General features: G+C 33.0%; 1 protein-coding gene across 6 annotated transcripts in view; it reads right to left on the bottom strand.

Annotated features, from left to right (window-relative positions):
- DGKB (diacylglycerol kinase beta) overlaps positions 1-14,009 on the bottom strand; it is a 337,798-nt gene that overhangs the window by 213,114 nt on the left and 110,675 nt on the right. For 4 of the 6 annotated variants that reach the window (XM_068209914.1, XM_068209905.1, XM_068209924.1 and 1 more), the window contains 3 exons: positions 8,867-8,899; positions 5,214-5,330; positions 643-716 (listed from right to left, as the gene is read on the bottom strand). In XM_068209914.1, the coding sequence (XP_068066015.1) occupies positions 643-716; positions 5,214-5,330; positions 8,867-8,899 (224 nt within the window). The remainder of the gene's footprint in view (positions 1-642; positions 717-5,213; positions 5,331-8,866; positions 8,900-14,009) is intronic. The other 2 variants (XM_068209932.1, XM_068209940.1) reach the window with 1 other exon arrangement.

Raw genomic sequence — 14,009 nt, 5'->3', positions numbered from 1 at the left:
CTACTTTATCAGGTCTCTGATATGTTAACACTTAGACTAATAAGCTCAGACATTTTAATTTAAATCAATGTAATTACTGGCATATGTAAAATTAACATGTCTTTAATTTTGTGTGATTGGACTCTAATAATTCAACTGGATTATTAGAATGCTTTCTATCTACAGAAATCAAAAGGTTTATTTGAAGGAAACCTTATGAAGAGGCTTGAAAGCCTCTACTACTAAGTCTTTAAAAAGAAAATCATACCTTAGAAAATTGAGTACTGCTTCTAATTTAATCTACTGGCCTGCCTGTATAATCATTACATAGATTAAAAGAAAACTGTTAGCACTTCAAAGTTTTAATACAAGATATGGCAACTCACATCTTCATGCAAATCACATAAACCCATGCAATGAACATAGCTATTTTGATTTGAAACAGAACTATTCTATAGAATTAACTCTTGTTTTTAACTGCAGAATTTATAGGTACAGAAATATAGGATGTTCAACTGTGAGGAATAGCAATATAAAATTTTGGATTTTTTCCACATATACAAATTTTTAAAATTCATTTTAAACATTTCACAGACCAGAATCAAGAAACGAAAAAAAAAAAAAAAAAAAAAAAAAGAAAAAGAAAAAGAAAACAACCCTTACCTTTCTCCTTGTTTCCCACCACTTTTAGGATTGACAAAAACTAAAAGTGGATGAGTGCCTGGAACTGGAGTGATCTAAAAGAAGGGAATAACACAGCCACTCATTAATGCTGTGTGTTGCATTCATTTTTTCCTATAGTAGACAGAAAACAAAAAGCTTAATGCAAACTCTATGTTATGGTATGTAATCCATGCTGGAAGCATAATTTGCAATAATCCTCACTTCATTAATTTGCCAGAAATTGCAATTGACTTCTCTTTTAATGCTGTCTGTTTTACAGCTGTGTTGCTGTTTTAACCAATAATGCCACTGAAATACTGAGATATATACACACATAACCTATCTCCATTGAGATATATATTTTTGTGTGTATATATATATACACACATACATATATCCATGAGTAGGGAAGAAAATTTTAAATGCTAATTTAAGTAATTTCCTTAAAACAAAGGAAAATAAAAAAAAAGCTTAAAAGAAACTGTATTTTGGAGTGAGAAATGACACTATATTATATACTATGAAGGTCAACTATAGCTATAATGGAACATTGAACATAGCAGATTTTTTTTTTATTATGCAATGAATATCTGCAATGTTTGATATAATATGAAATCACACATTTTTTAAAACGTGGCAACCATAACATTAAGGAATTCCTTTAAACACCTGAGAAAGCTGAAAAACTTAAGAAGGTAGAGGAGAAACCATAAGGAAGAAAGGCAAGTCTGAGGAAAATAATGTTGAAGAGAAGGAAGGAAACACTGACTTCTACCATTATTTTTTTTCAATTCTTTTGTGTATGGAAAGTTTTACACATTCACATTAATATTTAGCTTTACAAAGTAACACCTTCATTCTAAGTACTAGGGTTAGTCTGTATTTTCAGATACTCTGAGATGTGTGCGTTCATTGCCTTCACTCCAATGACTTGAACATAAAAAAATCACATCAAATGATCTCTAATACAGGTCTTTAAATCATGAAGCTGGACTATTCATATTTAGAAGCATCACTTTTAGACTTATATAAATTCCAAAATTTTTGAAAGTCTATTAAGAGTTTAAAGTCATCTTCTCCAAAATCATACACTAACAACTTCAGAGATGAACCTTAAACCATTTGTGTTTCAAAATGATGCATTGAAAAGCCTTGCTTGAAATCCTTATTCATAATTCCTGAAATAAAAAAAACCTGAAGATTTCAAAAAGTGTAATTTAAGGCAGAACCTGAGAAACATCATAGTTAAGGAGTTTTACAGGCATACTACAGATATATGTATATAATCCTACATGCATCTAAAAGCACTTTTCTTTTACTAGTAAATGTTAAGCACTAATTTGTCAACTCTATTCATGATTTCACAGAAAACCGGAATCAAATCTTTATACGTATAATACAATACATACAAAAAATAATGGAAAAGTCCACAAATTAAGCGGTATTAAGCTTAGCATGAAACGAACTCAGTATTACCTGGCACAAAAATGTGCTGTACGTTGAAACATACATCAAATTGCAGAATACAGTGAAGTTTGTCATATATTTAATTTTTACCTACTGTTTTAATCAATTTTAGTTATTTAGCCAATTCCCATGGTGTTTATTCCGGTGAACTAAGTGTAAACCAATGGTGCTCATTGTGACAGAGATGGAATACCTACCGAAATCTCTTAGGACGCAGGTTAATTAATGAGACTCATCCTAAGGTTATACATGATCTATTACTTCCTCTAATTAGAAATAATAATCCTGATCATTATGCTGGTTAGCTAGAAAGAAGCAAGATGAATGTGCTTAACTATGATTAATTGTCTTAAAGTTGTGCAGACCTCCACTCCCACTAAGTTATCTGCTCACTCTGTCTGATGGAAGGAAGGTTTGGGCTTGACCTTTATCTCAACAAAAGATAAGTGATGGAATTTTCTATTTCACATCTTTTCTTTCAAGACTCATTGAGATTATTTCAAGTAGAAGGGTTTGGCTCATCAAAAAAAAATTAAAAAAAATCTAATAAATAGTCTGTATCCCACTTGGTTCCAAAATAAATTTTAATTAAATTTTTACAGCTTTTCCAAATTACTTTTCCAGATAACATACGGTATTTTTATATAATGAAATGCAACTAAAGATTTAGACTAAATTAGTGAACATTTTCAAGCCCTAATCTAGCACAATTTAAAGGCAATCTTCACAATGTTATAGGACAAGTGGCTTAAAGAAAAAGAAAAAAGTGGTGGAGCACTTATATATAGTTTCTCCCATACTGAAAACAGAGGTCTAACAGCAGTAGTATCAAGATCTTTGCTTTTTTACCTTGTATCTTAAATAATAAACAAATGCAATTAATAACTAATACTGATTAAGTTTTCTGAAACAAAAACCTTGCTCACTGAAGATTTTGTTAAAATGAGACCATGCCAGCAGAATCAGAGTATTAGAAACAGAGTAGCATGCCAGATATGGGAGAATTAGAGGAGTATACTTTGATCAGATACAGAATGTTTTCTCCAGACCATCTTTGGGCAAAATACTAATATTAATTGCCAGTTATATTTATAGCATCTTACATATTTGTGAGAAGACCTGAAAAATTACACAATCTATGAGGAAAAAAAGCCTTAACATTCTCATTGATCCCATCCTTTTAGGATATCCTTTTAGGATAGCCTTCAAGGTCCACTCAGCCTTCACAGTATTTACATTAACAACAGGTTACCATTTTTAATGCCAATCAAAAATTAAATATTCGATACTAAGATGGATTCCTGCCACTCAAAACTAACTAAATCCATCCATGAAAAACAAAGAGCACAGTACAATCAGCAAATTAAGGCTATAACTGCAGAATTATTTCTAATGTTAGCACCATGGTACCATGTCACACACAACATTACAAATGTGTCATTACAGAACACCAAGCACTCCAACAAACACCTCAAATCTATTCAATAATAATTCTGTCATCTTTGTCCCCACTCTCTTTTTCTCCAGCTCTAGCAGTAATAAAGAAAAGCAAGGATGAAACATAGGCTTTTGGTTCATCTTGGAAAGACACAATAGAACACAAGTTTTGGATCACACTAAAAAAAACTTAGGGAAAATCTTATGACCTGAAAGCAGAACATATAATAGTTTAAAGTTTTGTATTGAAGAGTCAATGGTGCTAAAAGCTGCTGTTTTGAGTAGACCAAGTATTATATCCTAGGCACAGTATCACATGAGTGGCAAATAGAGACTAAAAATAGCTGAAAATAAGCTATGAGCATAAGTAAGTTAATGCTTGGAGTAAACACAAAATTCATAATGATACATGGTGCTGCAACCAAAAGGAGATGCCAAAGATGCTCCTCTATCTAGAATACTTTGTCTCACTGGAATTGCATGGATATCACCCAAAAGTTAGAAAATACTGTGTATTTCCTTTAGCACAAACTTATTAATCACACTGTGTCTAATTAGACAGAACTTGAGCTTTCTTTCAAGTATGACTCTAGCATTTTTTGCTTCATGTTTTGTCCCAGATGATCTGGATAGCAATGGAGCCTGTGAAAATTCTAAGTACAGGAAGAGATTCTTGAAAGCAACGGATAATGATTGCTTTAATATCCAACTATACCATCAATGGAGCATCCAAGTAACTGGATAGGTTTTAGGGTTTGTGTTTTCAGGTTTTGCTTGGATTTTTTCCCCTTCTTTGGGTTGTCATAACAAGAATGTTTGACTAACCTAAAACACAAAACAAATACAATAAACGTTCCTATCCTGACACAAGATGAAATAATTATGAGGCACAAAGTAATTGATAAATGGTAATGGAATCTTTTTACTGAAGCCCACTGCAACATATCAAAAGATAGAGAGAACAGACAACTATGCATATTAAATGACTATCACATTGTCATCATGATGATAATTTAACTCCTGAGGAGAAAAAGCAGCAGCATCCTGCATATAGACATTGATTTCACTCAAAACTACTCACATCTCAAGGGAAACAAGTCAGCAGTTCAGGCATGCCTCTAAGTCACCACTCTTAAATAACACTAGCTCTTCACACATATGAGATTTTCTTGTCAAGTAGAAAAACTTCCATTTTTATTATAGATATTGCTAGTAATGAATACACATTGCTTCTTACCACTGTTAATGTTGATATGCCAAATACCCTACTTAGAAAGGCCTGGACAAATAACACCCTTGAAGTTTACTCCATCCATTAATTAACAAGTCCAAATGAGAACAGTTAACAGTTATCAGGACAGACTTAGATTAATAATGTAAATTTACACAACATTGCATGACAGATACCAAAATAAACTATTCACCCCATGACAAAAGTGTTTTAGAGCTAGTCTTCCTTCCCCTTATTATCTTAGGAAATCCTAACAATCACATGAGAAGCAGAAGTGTATCACAGGATTCCTGAACCAATGGAACAATTTACCTATTGACTTTTTAATCATGTAAAAGTGAAATATTAGAAGAGTGAATGTATATTTCACTTTAAACATATTTCACTCTTCATACCTAAAATTATCTGCTTAATATTAAAATAACAATAATCACACCTGAAGGCCTTGTCCATCTACAGTGACAGAATTTGCTCTTTGCATTTTGTTCCGTTCTCCCAGTTTGTTCATTTGCTGGGGGCAGCTCTTTTCTTTTTTCACCGTTGCTTGTCTTTCCTTGAAAAGAGAAAAGGAAACATTTTAACACATTAAATAATGCTACACAACTGTAACTGAGACTGTACCTCCAAAGTTGTTTTTTTTGACTAGCAAGTAATGTCAGACTCTGCTTTAATGAATATGAGATCTCAGTCAAGTTAATACACAATGTCTGGTCACTTCACATAACATCTATCTATGTGCCTGACATTCCATAATGACTAGGCAATAGATGGATGAAAAGTGTGCAGTCACAACACAAATTAATGCAATGATGTGAAAAGATAATCTGACATTACCAGGGTGCCATTCTGAAACTTGAAAGCCAATAATACAATATACTTGATTGTTTAATAAGCATATTGATAAGAGATCAGTAATTTTTCAAAATTTCATCCTGACTGCTAGCAGAGGTTGGATGTTTCAGAGTGCTTTACCACTTTGGCAAAATATACCCAAGTCTAAATGAACCATAATCAATTAGATGAGAAGCTTTTTATAAAACATGTATTTCGTATCAGAAGGAAACCAGAATCTACATCAGATTCTAAGCTGCTGGCAACTTTTGATGCTGTTACACAGCACAGTGAGATGGTTATTTGAAAGAGAAAAACTCAGTATTATATTGTTGCAATCATATTTTCAACTGTTATCAGGCCATTTCAGATAACTCTGCATGGAATAAAAGTATTCTCATTTTTTGTATCTCATTCATTCTATTTATAAACTGCACCCAGCATGTCCTTTTAGGTTTTCAAAAAAATGCACCATAAATTAAGACAGCAGATATTTATCAAACAGAATCAGTGTCTCCAATCCCAACTGCACCCCGGCTGCTTTCCTCACTTCACAAGTACAAGGAGGCTTTAAACTAGTCAAGGGAATGGGCTGGCACAAAGCTGCTGCACTAGGAAAGGAACATGAAGGACATTGTTGCACCCCTGCAACTCCATCCAGTAACAAGTTCATTAAATGTTACCATTTACATTCCATACCAGGCCAAAACCATCTCTGTGCTATCTCCCATAAAGCCTTAAGGATCATAGTAGCAATTAATCCATGAAACTCTTTCACGAGCAGTTTTTACTTCTAAAAGGCACTGACACAGATTCTGTCAGGAAGGGAGTAACTCCCAGCTTAATACAGCGCCTTCTAACACAAATGTGGACCCTGACTGTTTTTATATCATCTTCAGTTTCTTTAAGTGAGACTGACAGAGTCTCAGTCTAGATCTGATGCAAAGAGTGGTCCAGGTCATCCTAAGTTATTTTGGAGTAGCCAAGTGCTTGGGGGAACTGCGACAGTCTGACCACATTTTGTATAAAAGAATGGAAAAACATATGCCACTGAGGAAAAAAAAAAAAAAACAACAAACAGACAAAACAAAACAGGGGAATCTACACAATTGTCTGTATGCAGTGAGATTCCTAAGAGGTTAGTTAACAGAGCTCTTGGATGCCTTGAGTAACTTGGTGCAAGATGAGATCCAAGACTCTAGACTGCAGTATCACTGCTTTAAAGAGAAAAAAGCAGAAGCAATCAGAGCTAATCACCTCGTCCTTAACCTTAGAAACAAAACCACTGTATGTAACACTGCATAAGAAATCACCAGCTCTGCACTTACTTATTTGATGATTTTTTCAGAAAGTAGAACCAGAATGAGACACTCAAAGAGAATAAAATTTTTGAATTAAGAGAAAACATTTAGCACAGTAGATTGGTAAGTCCCAAGGACAGCAAATAAGATCCTTCCATATGAAGGAAGCTTCACATTTCATTACAAATTTCAGAAGTTTCCTTGATGTTTTAAACAACTTTGTGAAAAATTATCCTTAAAAGTCACTACCTTTTATAAAAAGAAAGTATACCCTGTTAGATAGGATTTTACATTCTAGCCAAATCTGGTTCATGGATACTGCAACATCTTCAAAAATCAAATTAGATGCCAGCAAAGCAGAGAAAAAGCTAGTAAAAATTGTGATTTCTAACAAAAATCAGAGATAGAGAGCAAATTTGAAAAAGTCTAGGAAAATCTCGAGCTAAAGAACACATTTGTGACAATTCAAATAAAAATTTAGCCAAAAGTAACAGACTCAGAACACTGAGTTTGCGCATTTAGACAGGTTTAAAAAATGTTCAAGAGGCCTACTTATAAAGTGTGGCACTAAAGATCTTCTTGCATTTATCATGCTACTATTTGGCGGAAAAGTATTTATACACTGCTGAGACCTGTGCCCAAACCCACTGTCATTAATGACTCAAGTAAAATGCAGTAACGATGACCCAGAGCAAAGTTTTGGATATTGGGGTGATACAAATAGCAGCATGATACAAATAGCAGTAAATAACCTCAGTGGGCCTTAGTCCTATGACTACTGCATTACCATTCCTTCTCCAGTTTATATTTCCCATCCCATAAGCAAAACCATTGCTTGATTCACAAAGACAATACAAGATTAGGTCATGGATCTCAGATAACAATAGATAAAAAAAGAATATTCATGATACAGAAGTGTCTAGAGTGTTAATAATATGATCAAAGATGGATACCTGCTCTCTAAAACCTTTCTGAAGAAGCTGACAAGACATTCTAGATTTCCTAGAGTTATATATCCTATAATTTTTAGATATGTGTCACACTAGTGAGGATTTGACTTAGTTTGTATGACATAATGTGATGAATTGTATAATAATTCTAATTAATAAATCTGTTAATGGGACACAAAAAGATTCACCACTTCATTGATTTCTTTTTTAATATTCTTGTGCAGACCCTTTCTTTCATATATGAAATACCAGTTGTGCCTGACATAGAGTATCTTTGTTTTGGGAACTAAAACATTCTGAAGATATCAGAGAGTGTCAAGAAATAAACAATTTAATTTCTAAAGTAGATAAAAACAGAAGAAGGTAAGAATGGATAAAAGTCTAAAAATTCAAATAATGTTAAGAAAAATTTAACATGGATTGAAAAAATGGTTTTATAAAATGCAAAAAATTATCTTTCAATTTAAGAACTATTTCTATAATAGTTGTGCTATTTTCAGTATCTTGCTAAATAAAGCATACAAAATGATCCAATGTATCTGTGAACCATTTTGTTTAGTGAACATGCATGGGGTTGACAGAGATACTGAATACAGAAATTTAAACACTATTGTACATTTTGATGGCTCAAAGAATGAAGATTTTTTTCTTTTGGTATGTGCTAGTGCACATACCTTCCAAAATGGTATTTACCACAACAAAATTTTTTACACCCCTTTTTGCACTTCTCATCACTTATTTTCCCCCTTGAAGTCAATATTCATTAGCTGGAGCATCTACCATTCAGGACTGCTCCAGAGAGACCACTGCCAGGTGAGAACTACTCAATTGCATCTATTCCATATCAGAAAATAATTGACAAATTAGACAGGACTTTCCAAATAATAACCCAGAATATTATCTCTAGGTTTTTGCTTCAGCCCCAAAATGCACTTCGTAGCAGAAAGAATGTACAGTATCATGAACTGTTAGTACTCGAGCGTTCGTGGATGCCTCTCGCTACGCACCTCAGGGAGCAAACCTCCTAAAGTGGGAAGCGTCTGTTGGAAAAAGAGAATGTTAGGCTGCAGCACCAAACAGCTGGGATGGCAAAGGGCATGGATAGGGTGTTCACAAGGAATGTTACCTTGCAGCAGTCACACTTAAGAACAGCATACACAGTACTTTGTTACACTATTGCACAAGTGGACTTTACTGATGTTTTGGCTGTCACATTACATAATTTACACACTGGAAAGTATGTGTGGGATCATTTTAACACCAGCTAACAATCTTAGAAAACCTGAGGACTTAATTCTTTTGAATAATAAAAGGAGATACTTAATACCTGGAGAGCTATTTTGATTTTATCTTCCAAGTCTTTGAATTATCATCCAAATCAAAGAATCTTGTTTAAAAAGCCTTCTTCTAATTGTATAGCTACAATTAACAAGCTATACATCATTATTCCTCAAAAGCTGCTTATATTGTTTCTTTATACAGAGGTAGAATCTTTTCCTTTACACAAAACACTGACATTTAGAAATACCATACTCTATCATAGCTGTTAGGGTGAAAACAGATGAATAGTTACTAAAGGCTCACTAAAAAACTGCCTCTTTATAATTTAATTGCTGACACAGAATCCAGGACAAATACAGCAACAACTGCTTTTTCTCACCTTGCCTTTTAATCAATAACTGCAAATATATTTTTTTCTGGATTTTTTCCTACACAAGATTATTTAATTCAATGTATTTCATAACATGAAACAACAATTTACTTATACATTATGTAGTATTGCAAAGTCATTAATAAATGCTTAATACCATTACACAGTTTCACAGGTGACAGCTTAAAACTTGAGATTACTTCTGTATGATAATTTCTTCTTCTATTATATATATTTAGAAATGAAACATATTACCTATTTGGGCATGGAGTTGCATAATGAGAGAAGTATAGTTTTAGGCTATTATGCATAAACTAAAATAGCTTAAAAAAGTATAAAAAAATCTTTTTCTAGACCTCCAAAACTTCATAGAGGATCAGAGGGAACGCATACAATACCACATACAGATATCCTCAAATGTTTGCAAGATGAAATTTAAATATGTGACTTGAATACCAAACTGGTGCTTTGGGGTACTTCTTAAGGAACTTGAAGGAAGGTTGTTCCATGATTCTTTAGAACTATTTTGTTTAATCACATGGGAATCTTTAAGGACATAATAATTATAGATTATTAATAATATTAGGTACTCCCAGACTGTAATTTTCTAAACCTATATGGCATTCAAGACCCTGCTTACAAAACTCGCATTCCAGGAAATTTCTATCCATAATTATACAATAATCAAAGAAAATTAAAATTCAAAAATCCTGAAAACTGAAAGAAAAACCGCATCACCACTATGCCAAAACTATCTGTAATATCTATTAGATATCACATCCAAGTAACAGTGATTTAGATGACCTAAAATATTTTGAAAATTTATTTTCTAAATGCTCCACATTTCCAGCTCTGAATGCATGCTAATCAAAAGAGCCTGTATTAGAACACCACATCATGCTGTCTTGAAAGCTCATAGAGCTGTAGCACAATACCCAGCTCTAAATCTCTAGGCAGAAACTAGGAGTCATCCTGTCTACAAGATTATTAACCAATTCTCAGCAAAAATACCATCCAGTGAGCTGCACATGCCCATACTATAAAGGAAAGTTAGGGCTTCTAATTAATTTGAGAGCTGTCTTAAGAAAAACATTTGCAGCTCAGAAAAAAAAAAAAAGGAAAAAAATCACATCACACCATTAAAAAGGAGGTGTTTTGTCACCCATAATACTGGTAGCCAAAATACATGCAACAAGACAAGGCTGGGACGGAGAATATGTGTTTAAGAATAACTTCTAAAATTGCTGATTGTTCCTTCTTCTGAACAAGGAATCACTATGTGGTAACTTTATGAATATACTTTGTGCTCCTTTTTTAGTTTGTCTAAACAAAAAGGTAAAGAATTACATATCATATTTAGCATGTCGGCCTTAGTTCATTCAGTTTTCTGTAGATAACTTGCCTTACATCTTGTACCCATTCAATACTTACATCAATATATGGTCCAAGACCTTCAACTGGATTTGCAACTCCAGCTTGGTCTATAGCAGCTGATTATATATGCTGTCCAAGAAAGATTAAAGTGTTGGAAAAGAATTTTGAAAATAAAATCATATTAAACTCCAGTGGGAGAGGATATAAGGAATAAACTTAGAAACAGACAGTAGTGATGAGCTGTGGGCAGGCAACTAGCTATACCTTAAAATGATTGAATGGCTGCCATTTCAGTTTATCAGCATCTTATTATTTTAACATTGAACTGTGTTTGTCGAACAGCTAATTAGTTAGGAAGATACATTTTCCTCCAGGGCAATTATTAATTTCCTTCTGACTTCAAAGAAATGAAAAAGCTCTCAGCGTAGATAAGGACACCATTATATTTAGTCTGATTTAGATTCTCAGAGAACTGAAGCTGCAATATGAAACACAATAGAGAAGCAAAAAAGTGTTTTGTTTTGTTTTTAAAATCTCTTTCAGTTGCTATGTCATTACTTAATATGCAACAACCAGATCTAAATTCAACTCCCCCCCCTCCAAGCATATATATTAAAATAACTTTTTTATAGTATCTTTGTTCAGAAACTCATTATAAGGCTAGTACTCAACTTCAAAGGATTCAGTTGCTCATAAATGCCTACACACTGCACTGATTTTCTGTGTTCTATGTTGAGCTTGGATTCAACCGAGCTAAAACTGATCTCTACTATTATAAAAACAGAAGAATCATTTTAGGATTAATAACTGGAAAGGGGATTAAGAAAGCTCATTCTTCAACCAGGCACTGCTAATTCCCTTTCTCTCTCTCTACAACTCTGCTTTTCTATATGAATAACATCTACATACCTCACAGGACAATAGTATTAGTAAAACATATTACCAGATATGGAAAAAATATCTATTGAACTATGTTGCAATTATAACATAGCCAATAGCTAGTCTATCTGGTCTAAATACTAATAGTGAAAGAAAATTCTTAAACAGTATTTTCAACTATAATTCTGTATTATTTTTTGTCAGAATGTCAATGCACCTGCCATATTTACAAAAAAGTTTGAAGTTATAGGTCATAATGCATATTGAATAAGTTGAATAAGGCACATTTCCTATCTCAAATGTGTAATCTGCTGTGTATATTGTTCCACATGCCTAAATAGAACTAGTCATAAACAGAAGATTTTGGAACATTCATGGTTTTGTACAACAAAATACCAAAGGAATCAGATATATCTGTTTCCTCCACCCAGCTGTATAGCCATCTATATTTTAAAATAAGAGGACAAGTGAATTTGACTTATGAAGGTATTTTATATTAGCGTATATAAAGAAATGCACACTATGATGTATAAAAATTCTATGTATTTTTATACCAGTTAAGGTCTGTATATATAGTATATATATCTATATATATACCAGTTAAGGTCTGTCCATATTTGGACAGACCTTAATCTGTCCAATATAGTCCATATTTACATAGATTGCATTTTTGCTCAGACGACTTTGTCCTAAAACGTTGTAACATCTTCACTACCCAAAACAAAAGTCAAATTCATTCACAAGAGAAAAGAAACAAAATGGAAACTGCTTCAAACTTTTTATCATGATGACCCATTTTTCACAGAATGCAAAACAATGAAGTTGGATATCAAAACACAAAGAAATGTACCCAGTTTTAAATTTTATTTTTTTCATTCTTTATGTTCAATTTTATACCAGAGCCGCCACCTTTGAAATAAACTGGTTACTATGTGGACAGTGATACTTGTCATATAATGCTCACATCATAAGCAGGGTACCCTATGTTTTACAATTTATTCCTTAATTTTATTTTTATTCCACAATTAAAAGTTTTAATTATAATTTCAAAAATTAATGCTAGAAATTAAGTGAAAAAATTCATTGAAAAACTCACATATACAACAGGAGAATCAAAATCATCATGGATTATGAAATAAATACACATTATTATTTACTAATCTTTTATTGGTTGGTTTGTCACTATCCAGGGCTGTATCTACTTTGGTGGGAAATTGAAAATCTAATTACTTTTCTAGAGACATAAATAAAAATTAGAACATCCTATATGTTCATTATTAAATGGGGCGAAGTAAAGGAAGGCATGAAATGAAGACAAAATGTATGCTAGCATTTTTCCCTTTCTGCTTTATAAAGGGACAGGGTAAGGGAAACTGTCTCATAAGCAGAGACCAATCTAGCTTTCTTCACTACTCACTCATCTCGTTCCAATACCCACTTTTAAACCTGGTTATGATCTAATTCTGTACTCCTGGTAGGCTAGGATTCAATTGAGTTAAAGATTTTTAAACTCGCTGCCAGTCAACCTTATCATGAACTTTCATTATGTGCATGTAATTAATTGGGTCCAATGAACAATATCAGTACTGAGTTATAGACTTTTCCCCCCCACCATATAATTAGAATATAATTACCCACAGGATATCAGAATGATGCAAAACCTTTCCTCTAAATGTGCCCTCATTAGGAAACAAGTCTCAATGTACATTTATTCAATCAGTATGAATTAATTAAAATGTTACTGAAATAAAAGAGAGTAACATTAAAGTGTATCTGACATCTATTAAAAGACTATCACTTGAGATCTGCACACCGTTTATAACAAAACTCATTTAACTTGAATAAAAAACTTCACCATACAACAAGCCTTATACACAGTAAACAGAAAAGTAAAAAGGACTAAAGTTGACACCCTACATTTTAGTAAAGCACTTAAAATGGCTGTGAGATATGAAAAATCTTTACAAGACACTGAATCTAGACAGATGTGATGTTTTCATGATATACACAGTATCAACTACATGAGTTTCCCCATGGTTTTTTTTTCAGCTGACAATGTAGCTTATCATATTTAAGAATAACATTTGAAAAGCTCTATTTTTGTGCAGTTTTTAAGATGGGAGGACCCTTATTTAACTTATACCAGCCATCTAACTTTCACATGACAAGGAATTTTGGTTCTCTCTCTAGCCACTAAGAGTCACTCAGCTGAGATCATTTTGGTAGCACTGGTATAACACATGGGG

This window comes from Anomalospiza imberbis, chromosome 1, assembly GCF_031753505.1.
Source record: "Anomalospiza imberbis isolate Cuckoo-Finch-1a 21T00152 chromosome 1, ASM3175350v1, whole genome shotgun sequence".
Lineage (NCBI taxonomy): Eukaryota > Metazoa > Chordata > Aves > Passeriformes > Viduidae > Anomalospiza > Anomalospiza imberbis.
The sequence above is the reverse complement of the archived record's forward strand: the minus strand, read 5'-3'. Positions and strand labels throughout refer to the sequence as shown.